Genomic DNA, 23,460 nt, shown 5'->3' on the forward strand with positions numbered 1-23,460 from the left:
AAGAAATAAACCTGGAGTGAAACTATAAATTCTCGTATGTAAAGTGAAGTGTAAATTATTTTGATGCCTCATAAAACATGACAACTTGCATAAACAACTTACAAATCAATACTTTAAACAAAGCTATTACGATTACAACCTCATTATTTGAGCAAAGCACCTCGGTCCAAATCAGTACTACATCCTAACAACAGTGGGATTAATTTTACGTAAATTCAAACCATAAATATGCCAGATAAACTCTTACTTCCTGAGCACTAATTCTAAGGACGTTAAATGAAGACTTCTAAGAAAAAATACTAAATCCTGAGAAAAACTTACATTATTTTTTCCAAAATTGGCTGGGTAACATACGCATATGTCGAAACTATAAATATGCCCTCCAAGCCTTTATTTGTTAAGATCTAACTCTTGGTCTATCTGGTACAAAAAACACTAATTAGACATTAACACCTGCCGTGCCAAATTTTAATTTTCTTGTAACTGGTTCAATCAACTTCAAATTTACCCCAAATATAAATGTGACACTTATGATCCCATTTATAGAACACAAATTATGGTACAATGCAGGATTGAAAGCACGAATTAGGCACTAAAACCTGACGCGAACATTTTTCATTTTCTTCTAAGCGGATGGGCCAATTTCACATTCACCCCAAACGTACATATAAGCAGTATACCGGTACCCTTCTTTATTGAGCATTCTGGCATAATGTGGGATTGAAACCACTAATCAAACAATAACTCTTAACGTGAAAATTTCCATTTTCTTGTAAGTGCTCAGGACAACGTCATATATACCCCAAAAATAAATATGTCGCATAAGTACTTACTTATTAAACAAAAAGTCTGGAACCTCGCGGGATTGAGAGCCAAAATCAGGTACTAATTGCTGACACGAAATTTTTTATTCTTTTCTAACAGTAAGTAGTTGGGCAAAATTCACATTTACAACAAACGTACATATGCACCGTGTACACATATTTATTTAGTACTAATTCTAGGACCATGTAAGATGAAGAGCATTAATTACTTATCCAGTTTAATTTGAATTTTGAAACAACTTTTAGAAAGCGTGAAGTTGGCTCAACCATCTTAATAATCAATATATCTCGAGAATAAATTGAGCACTAATTCTGGGACCATGCGGGATTGAAAGCACTAATTCGTGACATGAAAAATTTTGATTTCTTTCGAAGTGGTTGGGCCAACTCACATTTACCCCAAAAATACATATGCCCCGTATACCCTTATTTATTGAGCACTAATTCTGGGACCATGTGGGATGAAGAGCACTAATTAAGCACTACTTATCTATACCGTTTAATTTGAATTTTGAAACAACTTTTAGAAAGCGTGAAGTTGGCCCAACCATCTTAATAATCAATATATCTCGAGAATAAATTGAGCACTAATTCTGGGACCATGCGGGATTGAAAGCACTAATTAAGCACTAATTCGTGACATGAAAATTTTTGATTTCTTTCGAAGTGGTTGGGCCAACTCACATTTACCCCAAAAATACATATGCCCCGTATACCCTTATTTATTGAGCACTAATTCTGGGACCATGTGCGATGAAGAGCACTAACTAAGCACTAATTATCTATACCGTTTAATTTGAAATTTGAAACAACTTTTAGAAAGCGTGAAGTTGGCCCAACCATCTTAATAATCAATATATCTCGAGAATAAATTGAGCACTAATTCTGGGACCACGCGGGATTGAAAGCACTAATTAAGCACTAATTCGTGACATGAAAATTTTTGATTTCTTTCGAAGTGGTTGGGCCAACTCACATTTACCCCAAAAATACATATGCCCCGTATACCCTTATTTATTGAGCACTAATTCTGGGACCATGTGGGATAAAGAGCACTAATTAAGCACTAATTATCTATACCGTTTAATTTGAATTTTGAAACAACTTTTAGAAAGCGTGAAGTTGGCCCAACCATCTTAATAATCAATATATCTCGAGAATAAATTGAGCACTAATTCTGGGACCATGCGGGATTGAAAGCACTAATTCGTGACATGAAAATTTTTGATTTCTTTCGAAGTGGTTGGGCCAACTCACATTTACCCCAAAAATACATATGCCCCGTATACCCTTATTTATTGAGCACTAATTCTGGGACCATGTGGGATGAAGAGCACTAATTATCTATACCGTTTAATTTGAATTTTGAAACAACTTTTAGAAAGCGTGAAGTTGGCCCAACCATCTTAATAATCAATATATCTCGAGAATAAATTGAGCACTAATTCTGGGACCATGCGGGATTGAAAGCACTAATTAAGCACTAATTCGTGACATAAAAATTTTTGATTTCTTTCGAAGTGGTTGGGCCAACTCACATTTACCCCAAAAATACATATGCCCCGTATACCCTTATTTATTGAGCACTAATTCTGGGACCATGTGGGATGAAGAGCACTAATTAAGCACTAATTACCTATACCGTTTAATTTGAATTTTGAAACAACTTTTAGAAAGCGTGAAGTTGGCCCAACCATCTTAATAATCAATATATCTCGAGAATAAATTGAGCACTAATTCTGGGACCATGCGGGATTGAAAGCACTAATTAAGCACTAATTCGTGACATGAAAATTTTTGATTTCTTTCGAAGTGGTTGGGCCAACTCACATTTACCCCAAAAATACATATGCTCCGTATACCCTTATTTATTGAGCACTAATTCTGGGACTATGTGGGATGAAGAGCACTAATTAAGCACTAATTATCTATACCGTTTAATTTGAATTTTGAAACAACTTTTAGAAAGCGTGAAATTGGCCCAACCATCTTAATAATCAATATATCTCGAGAATAAATTGAGCACTAATTCTGGGACTATGCGGGATTGAAAGCAATAATTAAGCACTAATTCGTGACATGAAAAATTTTGATTTCTTTCGAAGTGGTTGGGCCAACTCACATTTACCCCAAAAATACATATGTCCTGTATACCCTTATTTATTGAGCACTAATTCTGGGACCATGTGGGATGAAGAGCACTAATTAAGCACTAATTATCTATACCGTTTAATTTGAATTTTGAAACAACTTTTAGAAAGCGTGAAGTTGGCCCAACCATCTTAATAATCAATATATCTCGACAATAAATTGAGCACTAATTCTGGGACCATGCTGGATTGAAAGCACTAATTAAGCACTAATTCGTGACATGAAAATTTTTGATTTCTTTCGAAGTGGTTGGGCCAACTCACATTTACCCCAAAAATACATATGCCCCGTATACCCTTATTTATTGAGCACTAATTCTGGGACCATGTGGGATGAAGAGCACTAATTAAGCACTAATTACCTATACCGTTTAATTTGAATTTTGAAACAACTTTTAGAAAGCGTGAAGTTGGCCCAACCATCTTAATAATCGATATATCTCGAAAACCAATTGAGCACTAATTCTGCGGTCTTGAGCACTAATTAGCACTAATTAAGCACTAAATCTTGACATAAATTTTTTTGTATTTCTACGATGTGGTTGGGCCAACTTCACGCGACTGGTTGATAATATAGTTGATAAAGATTAAATTGTTCCTTTCAGCTCTCTAATGCCTATCAAACATCAATATTCTAAAAATAAAACACTTTTCTTTGTGATTTTCATAGTCGGCAAATAGACCACTTTGGAAAATGTTTTTCTCAGTTGGTAGCACAATTTTGCAAAGAAACAGTAGTCGGCTTTTACTTTTTTGGTTAATTCTACGCAATTCACTGTACCTACTATAATTTATTATGCCGTAGTACTATTTTTGGACCTATAAATTGCGAGTCCGCAAATAAGCCACTTTCAAGCAGCTATAGATAGATAGATAGATAGATAGATATATAAATGCAAAAATCTTCATCAATCGAGTAATCTTAAACCACAATGCATTTATGTCTCGATTGACCCGTTTTTATTTTCGTTCATTTTCGAGGGTTGAAAATGCTGCGCATCAGTGACAAAAACGAAAATTATACATATTAACGCGTCATTTGATGCACTAAAAATTTCCGTTTTGCCATAATGCACTTGTAGTTTAGTGTATATATATGTATATAAGATGACTGGGAATTCGATGCATTCCTTGCAAGGGGATATTCTACAAGTACTTTGGAACATGAATTTCATAATTTATATGCAAATTTTCTTTAAAAATGGATCATTTTAACAATTTAAAGTATTTTTTAACTGTAACGAAAACGAACACATAATTGGTGGATACGATTAGCAAACGGTGAATTCATTATTTATCAGTAGAAAGTTACAGCATACAAATCGAATGAAAATTATAGGAGCTGTGGTCAAGTATTTAGTGTGCCGTAGTGTATTCAATGACTTACAATGACGCAATTGATGACGTCACCATCGAAGTTCCCCAAGGGTGCCAAGGTGGCATTACTCGAAGTTGAAAAGCCCACATGTCCATCATTCAGAATAAGCAAACAGAAAAACTAACTTCTGGTTTAGGTCTCGGCTGCCGGACTATGTCCATTTCTAATTATTTCAAAGTCAAAATGGGATGTCACTTTATCATATCATTGCGTGTTATCTCGATTCCATGACAGGAGGATCCGGGCAATAGAGCGAACACAGAACAGCACGAGTCAAAAGAGTCCTGGCCAAAACGAACCCGCATCGAAAGGGTAAGGCCAAAATGGCCGCGCGTCAGGATCCAGGTTTAAAGGCTCTAGACCCTATGTCGAAACGACCCCGAATCTAAAAGGGCTAGATCGAAACGGCCCCTCGTCAGAAAGCCTATATGAAAAGGACCTCGTGTCAAATAAATACCGATCGAAAAGGCTCCGTCTCAGTAGGATCATAGTCAAAAGTGGCCCGCTTCAAATTAGACCATCTCAGAATATACTTTGAAAAAAAAAAGTGTGATAAGAACCTACTAAAGTATCAAAGCCCATAAAAGTTAAGAAAGAAGAAAAGTAATATGTAGATAATACCTTTTACTTGTGTTGAAAGTACTTACATGTGGCTTTGTATGTATGTACAGTATATTTCACTTTAGTTTTATGAATGTTTGATTTCCATTTGGTGCTTTCCACGTAACTGAACTATACTAATGTTTAAAGGAATAAATCCTACAATGTTCTCTAGTATTATTTAATTTTACTTCACTCCCCAGAACTAATAATGATTGCGCTTTGAACGAAGTGGAGCAGATTCCATTAGAGGATAGTTGTGATCACACAGTAGTTTTGAAATAATTCGTATTCACACTACAGATCATAAGTTGTATCATAGATAATGAGTTGCTTATAAAAGGAGATATGGAGCTGAGACTATATAGCTAATAATTCTTTAAATAGATTAAAGTAACATTCTTTCAGGCATTATGAAATAATGGACCAAAATTACTAAAAAATTATCACGACAATGACTCGGTCTTCCTAAAATAATAATTTATATATGTAGGCTAAAATTGTTTAACTAACCTACGTGTTCTTTTGTCAGTAACTTCCAAACGAGTTGACCCAATATAATTCAGTTGTCATTGGCAAAAAGACAAAGCATCCTTCTACAAAACACTGAAAAGGGTGTTCCATTCGCTCATTGTCTGAGATTATGCCTTGTACCGCGTGAAAGATTGGTTAAAATATCTTGCGGAAAATACACTTACCCAAATATGAATAATATGTTTCATAATTTTGTCCGAGATTATAGTTTAAAAAAAAAAAATGCAATTAGATTTAAATGATGATATAGCAGGAAATTGATTGAAATGTCTTGGTAACTACATTAAAGAACGTAATGCGTACACCAATATTTTCCAAGATTATGGCTTAAAGCTTGGTTAGATTTCAGTAAATGTTGAGGTTGACTACGTTTCAGTACCAAGTGTTAAGGTAGGGGAACGTTGGTCAAGATCTCTTGGTAACTTACACAATAGAAATAATGGGAAATAACCACATTGAAGAAAAATAGACGTAATCAACTAGACCCCTATAAAATTCTGCTTTTACATATGGTGAAGTGTTGATGTTTAAAAGTGTTTGGGTCTGTACGGGTCACCGAATTAAGTCGAATTCAAGAAGTGAGACAAAGCAAAACGGTAGTGGTATCAATGAATCGAACTCAAATATTAGTAAATTCTATTATTAGTATGATATTATTTCTTAATCACATAATATATTTAATCTTGTTGTTCCGAGTTCTGTCTTTTTAATATAACCTATCTCATAAAGATATGGACTTATACCTTAACGTAGTATGCACCACTACCAGGAATCGAATCCGGATCTCCAAAGCCGATGGCAAAAGCAATCACGTAAAAACCAAATAGGCTATCAACAGTTCATGGAGAACAGCCTAAATCAGTGCTGGTTTCAGTTTTTTTTCCTGGGGGGTGGGAGGACTTTCAATATACGAGAAGTAGTACTGCAGAAATATTGGTAGCTAATCCATATTGCGCACGATCGGAGCTACGCCATTCCGAGACAATCGTAGCTCCGGGGAAGCCACGAACTGAAATCATCACTGATCTAGATCTCGAAATGAACACAAATTTGCTCACATATGTTCACAGAAAACATTAAGAAAATCATAGATTTAGTAGGAACAAGAGAGAGAGAATCATGCTGAATGATTCCCGGTTCTCCGGGTTTATGGCGAAGTTTTGTGGTCTCCAGTTCTGATAACTTTCCGATCTTCCGAACTTTCGATCACTGTATATCTAATTTTGGCTGGTGACTGACTATACAAAACATTTACCACCCTATGCAAAGTCGTTTTGACGTATGATAAGCTTCATACTAAAGGCTTGACTATTGCAGGAAACATATGTTAGTCGAACTCTTTAGTATGGCATTAATCACGCATCAGAACGTCTCTGCATAAGCACCTTAGGGTCTAACAGAAAACTAAATAGAGTTCATAATAATAGTGAGACTTTAAAAAATATATTCCGCCTTACGCAGAGTCGTTTTGACGTATGATTAGCATCATACTAAAGGCACTACTACTGCAGGAAACATGTGTTACCAGTAGTCGAACTCTTTAGTACGATACTAATCACACGTCAGAACGGCTCTGCATAAGGCCCATTATTTTTATCACCAAATGAACAACAGTAATAATCATTATTTTTGTGGTTCTAAGTTCATGTTACTAGAATGTACGGTGCATTATTATTTTTAAGTTTGGAATAGGCCTACTTTAATTTTGCTCTTTAACCTCTGAGTTAGAGTTATCGACAGTTACAAATGTAAAATATGTCAAAGTTATGTATTTGACATGAACCATCATAACTACACACAATTCGCTGCGGAAATAGAAAATGCAAACATTTCACAAACGTTATTGATGTGTTTAACGAAAGAAAAGGAAAAAGGAAGAAAGAAAAGATCAATAAAAATAAGAAAAAAACATGGATTTATTTGTAAGAAGAAACGTAAATATCTAACTTCGTTGATCATAGACGCTTTTTTCTTCTTTCTTTTGAATGAATGACATTGCATTTATATTTACTTGCTCCTTTTTTTTTTTTTTTTTTTTTTTTCTAGTTTCATTTTTGTTGAGAATCGTGAACGGCAACTCATCTTGTAAAGGAAGCAAAGAAATTAGTTCCTTTTTTTCTTTTTTTAGCTTCAAAAGATAAAGAAAAAATCCTTTTGAATACCTTTTCTTGCAATACAAGCAGGTTTATTCCATAACAATTGGACCTGCAATTTGTCTTCCATAATAATACCGCAGTGATATGTTCCATCTTCCGAACCACAAACACCTTACTGGTTCACAAGAACGGGTAAATCATCAGCTCCGCCCTTCATTACCGCAACCAATCCGTAACATGCCTTACACAAAAGATGTTCATCGATTGGTTTCTACCATCCCCGCCCCATTGACTCCGCCTACCTTCACTTGGAGACGGCAGGATCAGTGGGTTTTTATCAGTATATCACGGTCGCATTACTATTCAGCCATGGAGACATTGGTTCTTATCCCGGTGGAGTTCAGCCTTGTGGCAACTACGTCAGATGCAGTGCAAGTATGGTCAAGCGTTCGTGTGGACAAGGGCACCCGGTTTTATCCCTTCCAGGGCACTGTCAGGCTTGGAATGATTCAATTGGATGGATGTGTGGAACGAGATGATGTAAGTTATTAACACATGATTTATTTCATTGTTTCTGTTCTGTGAGTTGTTAGACTACTTCGTGATCTGTCATTTGTAAGGTTACACAGTGGTGTCACTAGACATGTGCTTTCGCCTATATACCATTCAAGGCTCTGTGTGTGCTGTCTTTTCTGGTATGTAGGTTATTTTATTACTAATTGTATTTCAAGGTATAATAATAATAATAATAATAATAATAATAATAATAATAATAATAATAATAATAATAATAATAATAATAATAATAATAATAATAATAATAATAATAATCGTGTTTTAAGTCAATACAAAATTTAGACTTCAACTTTCTTCTTGCCTATTGGTGTAGTGGAAAGAGCTTCAACTTCGTTTTCTGGACTTAAGCCTTTTCTAAAATAGTCTGGCGACGCCAATCACTTGAACATAGGAAGGGGGAAGGGAAATACAGTATAGGTCTAAGTAGAATAATCCAATGTTATAATTTAGCCTTTACTTTAGCATAGACTTTTGAGCAGAAGATTATCATTAGTGTTCCATTTTTAGCATCAAAGAAAAATGTATCCTTTCATATGGTGTATATGACCATCTATAAACTGATCATTTACTCAATAAGATGTGGCAAAGTGATAAACAAACGTGAGTCTTCCCACTAAAAAGTCAGTTTCTGGCAACCTGGAAATGACAGGCTATATATATTCATATAATAAATAAAAATGATGAGGCCCATTTTCAACAATAAATAAATAAATAAAATTAAAAAAAACTTATTGCAATGGTAAATGTACCCACACTTTATTACATTTCTAAGTGTGCTTTTTATACTAATTTGGGGGTACTCAATCGAACGGAATTATTTTCAAGCATAGTCATCTGTGGGATCAAAATGACATCAAAGTTCGTCTATTTGGACAGATAGACCCTATGTTTTAAAATGGTACTGTAAAACCACTGTATTCAAGGTTCTGAAATTAGTCTAAAAAGCACATTTAAAAATTTATCCAAGAGTAAGCATGTTTGCCATTGGCATGAGAAGGGGCGGCGATTAGGGGGACAAGAGGAGGCAGCTGCTCCCCCCATTTTTTTGAAGTGACTCAACGTATATAGTTTCATTTGGAAATGTAAATTTTTGTATGTGTTACTGGGTCATACGAAAAAAAAGGTACTATATAAGCCTCAATATTTGCCGTTCCGTGTGTACGCTTTTTTTTTTTTTTTTTTTTTTGTCTTCCCGTGGAGTTAAGAAAGCTACAGGAATTGCGTTTCAATTGCAATTCAAAGCAATTAATATTGCAATTGCGTATTTCTTTAAAAGTAATAACATATGCTTGTAGTATTTATTGCCTTTCCTTTTCTAAGAGTAATAATAAACATTTAATGGCATGTGTGGAATTAAAAATGTTCCATTAATCCTCAGTTTCAATATAAGTTCTACAAAACAAGCCTGATTAGGCCTATTCATTACTATGATTAATTTTATCCTTTCCATTTATTTGCTTTGCAAATTCGTTATTAAATAGTCTGATCACACAATCTTCCAGACAGAATTTTAAGGTGTTCATGAACAAGGAATCAAATCTCTTCTTACACCTTCGTTGTTTAAGAGTACAAAGGGCGAATACCTACTTGCGTTGCTCTTGTTAATTTACTTAATAACATATACCTACGATATACGGCATTTTAACTGAAACTAGTAGGGCCTATCCTATTAGTTACATAAAAAAAATACAACCTTTCGTCAGACAAAGTGTTAGAAACAACCAGGAAAATTAACATTGATATTACAAATATTCAGACCATGTCTTGCCACTACCAACTTCCCCCCTCCCACTTTTAACGTCCAATCGTCGCTACTGGGCATGAGTACGGAAATTCTTTACAGCCAACCATGAACTAGAGATGGCCAAAAGTTTTCGGATCCGGATATACCGACCCAATGAGATCCGGATCTCAGATCCGAACCTCGGATCTGGATCTCGGATTCGGACCTAGATTCGGATCTGGATCCGAAATTTGGATCTCTGATCTGGATCCGAAATTCGTTTCTTCCCGATATCAGATCTTGATTCATATCCAAACCTAGATATACATCTGAAATTGTGGTGATAACGAATTTGAATTTCTAAAATTCGTCAAAACTTTTTTCGGATTCACTAATATAGTAGGATACTGTGCTTTTAAGTATTTCCATAATACATTTGTGCTACCTTTGTTCTTTATTTTAACCTTGCAATATTTACATGTTGCACTTTCTGGAAGTCTCGTTAGTAAAATGCTTCCAAGTTTGACTTTTTCCCATTTCAAAGTATAGCAGACTTAACTGTCTGGAAGAACTAAATAGAACAAAATTCTTGTATTCAGCTCCTCTTCAAACTACGTTAGCTTCACATTGAAAATAATCAGTGTGCGAATTAGATAATCTATATTGGGGGGGGGGGAATTAGGCCAAAGGACATAGTCTGAAGGTTCAAATTTCAAAATGAGACAATAAATGCCTTACCCCCCATATATATATATATATATATATATATATATATATATATATATATATATATATATATATATATATATATATATATATATATATATATATATATATATATATGTGTGTGTGTGTGTGTGTGTGACATCTGTAATAAATAAGATATTTATTAATTTAATAAATCTACCGACAATAACTATGGACATACATATTGTCTGACATACACACACCCCACTAAACCTTTCTGAACGTGTTTTAATGTTGTACTCACTCTTGTCCCTGTAGCTCTCTAATATTTAGTTAATAATTCGGCCCGAGCGATAGCCATGATCACAAGCATATGTTAATTTTTCCACTCATATTGAAAGCTTCCACTTTGCATTAATACATACAGGTTGCGAAAAGAAACCTACTTCAGTCTTGTGAAAACCACTAAAATTATCAGTTAAACCGGACATTTAAAAAAAAAAAAAAAAGAAAGAAAGAAAATCTAGATATTAGCCTATCAAATAAGAAATGGATTGTTGCTGGTCCCGATTTCTCACATCAAGGTCAAATCGAAGGCCAAATATTTAAAATCTCTCAATTCAAATTTCGAGCTTGTGCTTCTACTTCCCGCTAAAGCTGTGCTCATCACGACTTTTTTTCTCCAAATAACGATTCCGTGATGGGCACGGAAAGTCAACACTTAAAAATTACTTTACTGTTAGGTTGAAGATGAGTTGATTCACTATGGGCTACGTTATTCAAATAAAGTAAAACATTACACTGAAGTTTTTCAGACAACATTAATTGCGTGGACAGCAAACTGTACAGCGAAAAATTGAAAAATGAAGGGTTAACTTTAAAAAAAAAAAAAAAAACGCTCCAGTTGAAATGCTTACACAGACACGGAGAACCAGTCGTATTAACAAATGCTGAAACAAATCTTGAATTATTCGCTTATTCACCTAAAAATCACCTTCATTAACATGTCTGCTCACTAGGAGCGTATCCCCCAGCGTGTACGTTAGCATATACTTACGAGAGAATACCTATATCTCAGATTTTGAGTACAGTTTCAAAAGTTCATTTCCGTAAACTGTAAAAGCAGTGATTACTATGCTAATTATCACAAATTAAATGCAACTTTTGAGTTGCATACACACAACCTACTAGGGAATGAAGACCATGTGCTAACAAAGAGTACACTGGAAAATGAAATAACATGTTATAACAAAAATTAAAATAAAATGATAATCGATACAAATATAGAGGATGAATATGACATATCCGAACTTCGCCAAGTATGGTAGAAGAAGCTATTTGTTTACTTCTTCTTGACCAACCGCTAAGAACATTTATAAATCTATATGAGGCTTTTTTATGCGCAATTAGTACATTCAAATTCACAAACGATGACGAACTAAAGGGTACGAAGGTACAGTTGCAACTAACAACCGTAGTCATAATAATATAATTCTACTAAACAACGTTGAAAATAGTGGGTAATTAGGTGGTAAGTAGAAATGACCAAAACTGAACAGTTTACATCGATCATTTCGAAATACAGCTAGAAGATTAAATTTACAAGAAATAACAAAAATCAGTGAAATTTGGAGTTATACTAAGCATAATTTGAGGGGGAAAGCGAGCATCCCCGGTGGGGATACTTCAGCGGACTTCTTTGGGGGGGGGGGACAAAATGTGATTGAGGGGGAAATCCCCCTCATCCCCCCCGGTAATTCGCACCCTGAAAATAATTATATTATTCTTAGAAAATAAAATTCACTATTTTCTCATATACAAATGAAAGTCTTTTAGATCAGGCCCTTCCAATCGCATGAATACTAGACAAAACAAACTCCTTATTTAATATAGTTTCTGACTCACTGGTGTCCAACCATCAACAAATTTACGTGTAACGAATGTCTTTCACTTTGAAGGTTTAACAAAAAATATAGACTGGTTGGCGTGGCACAACAGTAGATTTTTAAACATACACACGAGAATTTTAGGAGAGAGGTATGGTTGTGTAGTATGTCCATTATTAGTTACTAATAAAAGCGTTCATCGTATGACACTTATCACCTAAGTTATGGCTTGCTTTTATGAGATCCGGGTTTGTTGAAAGAGTAAAAAAGAGATTTTCTGTTGATTTTCTTCGCCCTCCAAGTTTCTTTAATCATACATTGCAGGACGTAACCAACACATATTCATGCATCATATCATTGATATGTTTTGTGTTTTGTATATTAAGGTGGATCACTAGGTGTTCCCAGTGCTATGCTAAACGTTGCTTGAATAATGTGGCGTTGCCAGATAGTGTCGAGTGTTTACTGATGCCAGATAATAAAGGAAATAATCATGAAATTCTGCTTGGATACTTATTAGAGAAATTAGTTTTCGACCCTTAACGCAATTCCGCTTCTCGAACTGCAACGCTAGAACACAGGAATTTTCCTATTGTGACTACTACAGTAAACATACAAATTTGGCAACAACGCATTATGGCGTTCTGCGCAAGTTTCGTCTCAAAATCTATTTCCTTAAATGTAAATTAATATTTAAATAAAATATGAAACATAACACGAAAAACGGTCAAACAGTATATCTATTTCGTAATATGATCGTTACTTTAAAATACTTTACACATGCAAAGAAATATTTCGTAAAACTGAGCACTTCTAGTAAGATCTTACAGCAAGTGCCATCTTGTGTGTTCATTGTAAAACGAATCAAATATTTTCTTTTATTTGTTACATTTTTCGATATCAGGAGACACAACCAAATGAGTCAGTGTCTTGTGCTGTAGCTGAAACATTACTCTATCTTATAGTACAATATTTATAATATGTAACGTTTCATTGCTCAGTAGTTAAGACAATGAGCTAAAATATGTACTGACTTCCGGGTGGCGAACCACCTTAACTTTTTTTGCAAATATCTCAGAAACGTATAAAGCAGAGAAAAATTTCAAGTTGTTGTTCTTTTAACCAGGGCCGCCCACAGAGGGGATGTATGGCGCAAGCTGCGCCATTGAGAAAAATTTTGGGGGGGATTTTACTCTACTTTCGAACTAGCAATTTTACTGTCGGAATAGCATTAAAACACGATTTTGAGAAGCTAATTTTCAAAAATTTTCCGGGGTGAACCCCCGTACCCCCTGCTTCGATACTCGATGAATGAAGTACCGCGCAAGTAGCCGTATGAAAGGAAAGGTTGGTTCGTTTTAAGAGAGAAGGCCGCCCACAGCAGGGATGAATGGCGCAAGTTGTGCCATCCAGAAAAAAATTGGGGGAATAAAAAAATTGGGGAAGAATTTTACTCTAATGTCGAATAAGTAATTTTGCTGTCGTCAGAATAACATTGGAACACGATGCGATTTTTTTTTAATCTCGAGAATTAATCCCCCTACCCCCTGCTTAGAAACTCTATGAATGAAGTACCGCGCAAGTTGCTATATGAAAGGATGGGCTGGTCGGTTTATTGCTTTGTGTAGGTAATTTACCCATTTTCTGCTGGGAGCATTTATTTATTTCTTATTTATACGATGTACGACACTTAATAAGTAATGCTGTTCAATTGCTACATGATGTATAATAAATGAATTAATGATAATATTTTGCATAGTTTTCTGTGTGAGTGTTTGTAACTGTTGTCCACCAGAACTTGGCGCCTATTTTTGTGATTTCAATTCTTTTTAAGGCCACTCGTACTTGGCTCTTTTACAGGAATGTTTTTTTGTTGGATATCACTTCTTTTTGTAGGCTAATTGCGAGGATAACATTTTCTTTTGGTATCAAACTCAATAACTTGTAACTTGAGTCTTACTTTTCATGTACAAGGGAATTATATCAATATTTTGTAAAGAAAAAAATAATACTACTAATTGTAAAAAAGAATACCTGTGCCATACACAGTGTGTAGAAGTTTTTATACCCTTCAATATCCCTATAGAACATATTTAGTATTGTACACTACCAAGACTACTAATAAAAGTAATGCCATTTTTATAATTACTACTGCCCCTACTACTACTACAAGCATTCTATAATACTACTACAGGAAATAAAAACAACAACAAAAATAACTATTACTAGAACTATAAAAACTACTGCTACACTGGGCAATTGTTTTTAGAGGACTTGAGTTTTGAGGAGGGAAGAGATTATTAGTTTTGGGGGGGAGTGCGCCATCAGCTTTGGGGGGGATGGGCACCCCTGCTTTTAACAATATGATTTTACAAATGATAGCGTAGTTACAACTTCTCTGAATGTTTTCCATTGTTTGAAAGTTAGGAAATCAACTTTTTAACGCGAAAAAACAGTTCGTTCCTAGCTTTTTACATAACCAAAACATTGAGAGAAGTTGTAACTACGCTATCATTTGGAAAATCACATTGTTAAAAGAACAACAACTTAAAATTTTTTCTCCTCTTTATAAGTATGAAATATTTAGGGAAACGTTTAAAATTTATGGCAATTTAATGTCGGCGTCGAGAACACTCTTAAAGAAACACAAAAATATTTAACATGCCCACATTTGTTCTTGTGATCTCTGGTTCAGTTCCCGGTAGGAACATACCTACATGAAACAATTGGAAGCAAAAACAATGGATATAGTATTTAAAAACCAAGAAACTGATAGATATTAAAACTTAAGCTGTCTGTTGGGACTGTAAGACTGTAGTTAAATTAACCCACACGTTTCATGAAGATATATTATGTCATTATTGTTTATTTACTAGCTACTAGATACATCTTCAGAGGCTATTTCACACTGAGTAATCAACAGATGGAAACAACATAGGAAAAGGAAGTGAGAGGAAGGTCTCCAGAGCTTTAGATTAAGGTACTAACCCAGTATTTGCATAGTGTAACTGAGGAAGTACCTTGGAAAATCCTTAGTCACGATGGTTCGTCTCCGGATTCGAACCCGATCACCCAATTGCGAAACAAGAATCCTAACAATTAGCCTAAGCTCGCTCGGTATTATTATTATTATTTAGCCAATAAATCCTACTTTCTTTATTGCTAATGTTATAGTTACTCGTAAGAGGCCTACATGAGACATCAGTCCCCCATTAAATAGATCTTGCTCAAGAAAGAATACTAGAGGGGTGAAGAGATTAATGAGGATGAGAAAACTATGTACGATGCAAAACCTGAGTAATTATAACTTCATTACAGATATATTCACTTAAATACATCAATTAAGGTCACTCTTACTGTCTATAGTGTCAGGAAAATGGACCGCTTTTATAAACGGATACACCAAGCACGTGCCAATGGGCGCAACGTCCGTGCAAAGAAAACATAGGTAAAACTATAGAAAAAATAGGGAAAGTGATAAAACGCCCTTCAACTAAAAAATAAAATAAAATAAAATAAAATAAAATAAACTTAGAGCTACGAAAGGTGCGAGACAAATTTTATTGTTTTTCTTAGTGATTAGTTGTGTTAATTATGAACATAAATTAAAAGGAAAACAAGAAGCGCTGAGTTCCGCAAACCAACTGGAAAGAAAATCTATATTATAAAATTGAAAGTGACTATGTATGTGACTCTTAATCTCTTAAACCACCCGACGACCAATCTTGATCAAATGTTCAATGTAGATGAGGTTCGAGACTGGGATGACTTTTATTATTTCACTTTGACGGAGCAACGTAGGGGAAGGGGGTGGAAGGGGAGATGTACAAACATCAATAAATATAAAAATAAAAGTGACTATGTTCGTGAATTAATAACTCTTGAACCGTCCAATCGATTTCAATCAAATTTTCAACATATATGAAGTTCAAACCTGGGAATTTTTATTATTATTATTATTATTATTATTATTATTATTATTATTATTATTAATATTATTATTATTATTATTATTATTATTATTATTATTATTATTATTATTATTATTATTATTATTATTTCAGTTTGACAGTAGATCTTAGGGGAGGGGAGGGTAGGGTAGGAGGGAAAATATATGAAAATAAATAAAACTTAATAACTCTTGAACCACCCGACCGATCTCAATCAAACTTTCAACATAGATAAGGTTAACTTTCAACATAGAAAGAAACCTGGGATGTTTCTTCGTTTCACTTTTACAGTGCAACGAAGGGGGGAGGGAGATATATGTCAAAAAGTTAAAATAAAAGTGACTTTGTGACTTCATCACGTTTAAACCACCCGACCGATCTTAATCAAATTTTCATCATAGATGATGTTCAGATATGAGATGGTTTTTATCATATCACTTTAACTATAGAACTTAGGGGGGAGGAGGGAGAAATCTATAAAAATAAATAAAACTTAATAACTCTTGAACCACCTGACCGATCTCGATCAAACTTTCAGCATAGATAAGGTTCGGGCCTGGGATGTTTTCTGCATTTCACTTTTACAGTGCAACGAAGGCGAGGGGGAGGGGAGAGATATATGTAAAAAAAAAAAAAGTAAAAATAAGAGTGACTGTCTTTGTGACTTCATCATGCTTGAACCACCCGACCGATCTTTAAAAAAATTTCAACAAAGATGAGGTTCGGGCCTGAGATGGTTTTTATCATATCACTAACGGTAGAACTTGAGAGGCGGGAGGGGAGAGGAGAAATTTATAAAAATAAGTGAAACTTAATAACTCCTGAGCCACGAGACCTATCTTGATCAAACCTTCAACATTGATAAGGTTTGGAACTGGGATTTTTTCGTTATTTCACTTTTATGGTGGAACCTAAGGGAGGGGGAGGGATATATAAAAAGAATAAAAATAAAAGTGACCGTCTCTGTGACTTCATCACACTTTAACCACAGGACCGATATATATGTAAAAAAAATAAATAAATAAATAAAAATGAAAGTGATTGTCTATGTGACTTCATCACACTTTAACCACAGGACCGATATATATGTAAAAAAAATAAATAAATAAATAAAAATGAAAGTGATTGTCTATGTGACTTCACTCTTGAACCACCTGACCGATCTCGATTAAATTTTCAACATAGATGAGGTTCGGGCCTGGGATAGTATTATCTATTAACTTTGACGATGGAACTTAGGAGAGGAGGTAGGAGGAGGAGATATTTAAAAATAAATTTTGCACCTAGGAATTTGAACTGGCGTCCTCTAAGATGATTGTCCAAGGAATGGAACAGGTGATCATCGGACGGTGCAATGTCCGGTAAGTATGGCGGATGCAATAGTGTTCCCCATCCAAGGCGTAGAATGGTGTCCCAGGTCATCCTAGCCACGTGGGGCTTAGCGTTGTCCTGTAACAGGAGAATCCCTTTGCGATTCAGAAGAGATAGTTCCAGAGTTTTGAGTTTTCTTGAACACGGCTCAACTGCTGGCAGTACACATTTGCATTGATGCTCTGACAAGCTAGTAGCAGTTCCCGATGCACGATATCGCGAGCAGTCCACCACACACACAGGAAGACCTTCTTCTGGTGCAGTACTGGTTTCGGCTATTTTGGAAACAGTTCATAGGATGCTAACCAATGACGACGGCGTCGTGGAGCTTCATGCAGGACCTACTTCTTATCACATGTCAACACCCTGTCCAGAAATGGCTCCTTATTCAGACGAGATAGCAAAGAAACACAGGTGTCTGCTCGCGTTGCCTTCTGGCTCGGAATCAAATTATGTGGAACCCATCGACCCAACTTGTAATGCTTCCCAAGTTGATGGAGGCGCTGCCGAAAAGTTTCTCTACTCACACTGAATTGCGGTCCAAGTTCCTCACCTGTGTGGCCACTGTTCGCCTCAATTGCTGCCCGAAGATATTCATTTTGTACATGTGTTGGTCTTCCGGCATGTGGTGCGTCTTCGAGTGTTTCTTCACTGTCCTTAAACTTGTTAAATTACCGCTGCACTGTCCATGTAGTTACGACACCCCCAGCAAATACCTGTCACATCTTCCGTCCGCTACAGCGGCGTTTGACCCCAGTTTGAACTCGTACAGCATACACGCTCTTATGGCGGTCTGTGGAGGTCCCATGTTCACTCTGTCCTTACGCAAGTTTACAGTATTACTGAACTGCCACAACCAGGTAGTATGTTGGATGTACCTACACCAACAACTGACCCACGCCTTATCTTCATTCGCATTCATTCCATAGTGTGAAGGCCAATTGAACCCATACCTTCACAAAAAGCGACAACACTTTCTTCGTTACCTTTATTGTATAGAAATAAGTTCTGATCCTCTAATAGCTCCTGATGGTCAAGATTCCCTGATCTCCCAAATCCAAACTGAGATATTGATGTTGTTGGAATGATTGAAAAGTCATCGTGGGTAAGTGAATTGCTCACTTGTCAGGATGAAAAAGCTTGCTTACAGTGTCCACAGGGAGCTGTTGATGTCAAATGAGGGAGTGTCAGAGGTACTACCTGGATTTATAATTTTCTTTGCTGTCGGAAAATATAATCTTATCTTTGAATATGTTATATAAGAAGTTTTATTATAGCTTTATTATAGTTTTATTTAATCTATCTTGCTGTATTGCTAAGTTGCAAATAGCAAGTATTCCGGAATTGCCGGATTTATTTTAACGCTTAACTTTCACATCTCTTTTGAATTACAAATATTTAAATCACGGTTGTCCCCTTAAGTTCAATTAATGATATTATAACTCATTTCGAACCAACTTTATATATATGGTTAATTTTGTTATATGGGAATAATTAAGATCAGAAACAGTCTACAAGCAAAGACCAGAAGAGTCCTGGCCGACCTTCTAATAAACTGCGCCTTTCGGAAAGGTGAATTGTGGCAATCCGAAATCCGCATGAAGAAATCTGGGCCAATGCGTTAGCTCCTGTAAGAACTAGCAACATAATCAGTGAAATGGTTCTTGTTTTTTTTTTTTTTCGTCAATGTGAAAGTTCAGTTTTTTTTTTTTTTTTTTTTTTTTTTTTTTTTTTGTTTTGTTTGTTAAAAATGACCTTTATTTCAAACAAATCGCCAGTATAGCTTTCGTATTTGAACATAACACTCATAAAAAGTCATGTTAAAGTGCGACTTACCCCTGAAAAGGAATATTTATCTTATTTAGTTTCTAGTGTTCCCCAAAATAAATTCATATCTAGATGACAGGCACCAAAACTCATGCTTTATTGTCGGTGCTCATATTGTGATTTACTCAGTAATTATTAATTTTTTGTAAGGTACATTTGGTATTTTGAGCAGACTGAGGAAGATAAATAGATGTAAAAATTAAATGAAACTTACCTTAACTGTTTATGTTTTCTTAACTGTCAATCAAACAGCCCTTTTGAGGAATTTTAAATATTCGAGTTTTGTATTCCGGTTTCAAATGTACTCGGTTTCAGGTGTTTCAAATCCGAGGTACGGATCTCGGATCAGGAACCGGGTCCGGACTAGATTGGACATTCGAATTCGTATCCGAATCGAATCAGATTGTTTTAGTAAGATATGCATTTGATCTTTTGATTACACTGAGGAAGACAAATAGATTAGTCAATATTTGTCTTTATTTTATGTTTTCTTCTTCAGTCAAGAATTCGTGGAATTGTTTTAGACGAATTTTAGCTATTCAAGTTTGTAATCACAATTCCAGAGGTAAGTTTTGATACAAATCAAGATCTGAGATTTCGGATCCAGATCCGAGATCCCAATTTCGAATCCAAATCCGAGATTCAGGCCCAGATCGAGATCCGAATTTATCCAGATCCGAGATTCAGACTCCAAGGATCCGGATCTTCGGATCTGTCTAGATTCAGATCCGGTCATCCTTAAACTCTACACGAAATATTTTATGAGTCTTATCTCTTTAGTATTCCTCTTCCTAAATGCTTCTTTTTCCTATGCTTGATTTTATTTCACACTCGCACTTCATGACCTTACTATATTAATACTACCCAGGTATCGAAAACTGTTCACCTGTCTATTTTCTCCTCTCCTATATTTGAAATCGACCGCTTTGTTTCAATCACCGCTATTGTTTCATATCTTTCAAGATTTTTGTACCTAGGTATATATACGTGAAGTTAGTGTTGAAAATAAAAAAAAATGTTCGTCTCGGAAACAACTTAAGTTACGAGGATGAAACAAAATATGAATATATTTTGTTTTAAGGGCCTTACCGAAAACAAGAAACAATGTATTTCGCCCTTCAAATTTCTAGCAAAAAAGTGCTCGAAAATATTCGAATTCAAATATTTTTTCTTCATGTTCAAGTGACCACCTTCTAATTTCCACCACAAAGGCAGCACCAACCCACCTATACTATACCTTGACCATGGTTTGATACTCGCGGTGCAACTTGGTGTAAAATGAGGAAAACCGAAGTGGGAAACACCTAGAATATATGCAACGCCATAAATGTTTTGGCCGGCACGAATACTGTCAGAAGTCAAACATAGTCGAGTTTGAAATTTTGGCTTATCATGAACGGCTCTACTTTACAGTATAACTCTCATAATTGTACCTCTTTGAGAAACCGTGTGAGAGCGCTAGTGCCGCTGAATCGAACTGTCATTTAACTACTGACTGTTACATTTTTGTTTAAACTACTCACTGGCAACTCGAATAGTTTTAGAGCTGCAATACTAGGGCTGGAAAGGGAACAACAAGTTTCGGATATGTGTGCATCTGTTAGAACGTCCCTTAAATAATCATTTTACCATTTAAGGTCGGAGTCGCAGCCTGTTCGCGAGAAGAGCTTATGACATTTGAAAAAGCTATTGTGGCATTGAAACTTCACAATACTATTGACAATTTGGAAGACCTTTGATGGAAGATATATTCGACACGGCAAGAGGTCAAATAATGAGTATGAATGAAAATCGTACCCTGGACAAAAAAGTAAGCCATTTACTATTTATACTTAAAACTGGTTATATTGTAGATATGATGGGGCCAACATATAAGATCCAAACGGGTTAGCGATTCTCGTGGCACAAGGTGATATTTATTGTGTGAATCGCAGCTTTCGCGATGCAACTGCATATTTGGAAGGAAAAGGATTTACAGTTTTAATGCGTACACTGAAAGGTAAGCGCAGGCAATTGACTACGGCTGAGGCGAACTTTTCCCGCTTTGTAACAAAAATTTGCTGGGTTGTTGAGGCCGTTCATGGTATTCTTGGGCAAGTATTATCTTCTACGTTACCAACTAGACCAACAAGTTTCCTCAAGTTGGATTGTTATCCCGGATAGCTTCTTATTTACATAAAACTTTTGGTAATCGTCTTAATTCTGACGACGGCCTAGACGAGGGAGTTCAACAAATGGAACAACAGCACATTGCAGAGAACACATTAGAATTAGAAGTAAAAGAGCGCAGTTGCGACAGGTGTCCATACTCTTTCGCAAAAGTTACATCTGCAAACATCCTGGACTTCCTGGAGTTGACAGAAAGAGACCTGAAAACTCTTTTTACAGGTTCTTATCAGTTGTCTCAGGCAGTTTTCTACTCGGCGAAATGATGAACGAGAGCTCCTTTCGTGGCTAAGCGGTTAGTGTACGCGTCTTTGGCGTGAGAAATCAGTTTTCGATTCCCGGCGGGAGCGTATGTGGTTCGGATTCCACGTTAATCAGTAGGTCCATTTCTCATATAACCTCGTTGCTTCAAGGGACGTTAAACTCAAAATTAATTCAACTCATGCAATGATGAATGAAGATAACAGCATCAATTTCCATTTCCTGAAAGAAAATACCTACACCGTTAAATTCAAGGTGCGATCTCGACATATTAGTAGGAAGATATACAGGTGTTATATTGATTTTGTCCCAAATACAATAGGGTATTCGGGTCTAAAGCCGCATAATTGTAAATGTGTATATGGGAATCGTACAGTTTGAAGTCCTTACAAACATTTATTACGTTTCACGTACTCGATAGTTTGCTAAGATTGTTCGGCCTATAGAGATTTTAAGCAAATTGTGTTTTGCCATTCTTGTCACTCCAATTATATACGCACATAGTGATTAAAATTGAAGGTCCCAGGTATTGTGTCCTTGGTTTTAATTGTAGTGTTTTCTAATACAGGAAAGACATTGCAAAAACATTTTAAATATTTTTGTATTATCATCCTCTTGTGCACTATAATATTTCGTACATTATATATGCGTATACATTATATGTAGGGATACTCAAAAACGTTTTCTGTAAATCACGATTTAAAATATTGGTATCCTACTAAGGCAGACTGAAAATCAAGGCTGTTTCTGGAAAAGGTACGATTATGAGAGACACTATCATGTAGAACCATTTATGATGAGTCAGAAACTCAGACTTGACCATCTTTCACTTTTGACAGTATTCGTGCCGGCCAAAACATTTATGGCGTAACGCGGGTTGCATATATTATAGGTGTTTCCGACTTCGGTTTTTCTCATTTTACACCAAGATGCTCCGCAAGTATCAAACCATGGTCAAGGTATAGTATAGGTGAGTTGGTGGTGCTTCGATGGTGGAAATTAGAAGGTGGTCACTCGACCATAAAGAAAAATATTTGAATTCAAATATTTTCGACGCACTTTTTGCTAGAAATTTGAAGGGCAAAATACAGTGTATCTTATTTTCATAAGACCCTTTAAGCAAAGTATATTCATATTTTGTTTCATCCTCGTAACTTAAGTCGTTTTCGAACATTTTTTTTTATTTTCGAATTTTCAACAATAACTTTGAAATTCGAAGGGATTTGAAGTTGATTTTCCAGCCAAAGTTACCTTTGGATATGAGGTACCTTTGGCATAAATATCACAGCAATCCGTGTAAGGGCACTTTTCACCACCTTATCCGACTACATCCTTTAAGGTGAAATTTTGTGGGAAAAGAAACTGTTAAAAATACGTATACTTTCTGGTGAAACTAAAAATTCGAAATTGTGGTTAAAGTAAATGTTCAAA

The 23,460-nt window shown here is 35.5% G+C and overlaps 1 protein-coding gene across 1 annotated transcript in view; it reads left to right on the forward strand.

The window, feature by feature from the left end:
- Positions 1 to 7,908: 7,908 nt before the first annotated feature.
- LOC145686585 (uncharacterized) overlaps positions 7,909 to 23,460 on the forward strand; it is a 104,429-nt gene continuing 88,877 nt past the window's right edge. The window contains exon 1 of the mRNA XM_081760032.1: positions 7,909 to 8,122. Within this exon, the coding sequence (XP_081616158.1) occupies positions 7,952 to 8,122 (171 nt within the window). The 5' untranslated portion in view covers positions 7,909 to 7,951. The remainder of the gene's footprint in view (positions 8,123 to 23,460) is intronic.

This window comes from Thermobia domestica, chromosome 5 (assembly GCF_964235325.1).
Source record: "Thermobia domestica chromosome 5, izTheDome1.hap1.1, whole genome shotgun sequence".
Classification (NCBI taxonomy): Eukaryota; Metazoa; Arthropoda; class Insecta; order Zygentoma; family Lepismatidae; genus Thermobia; species Thermobia domestica.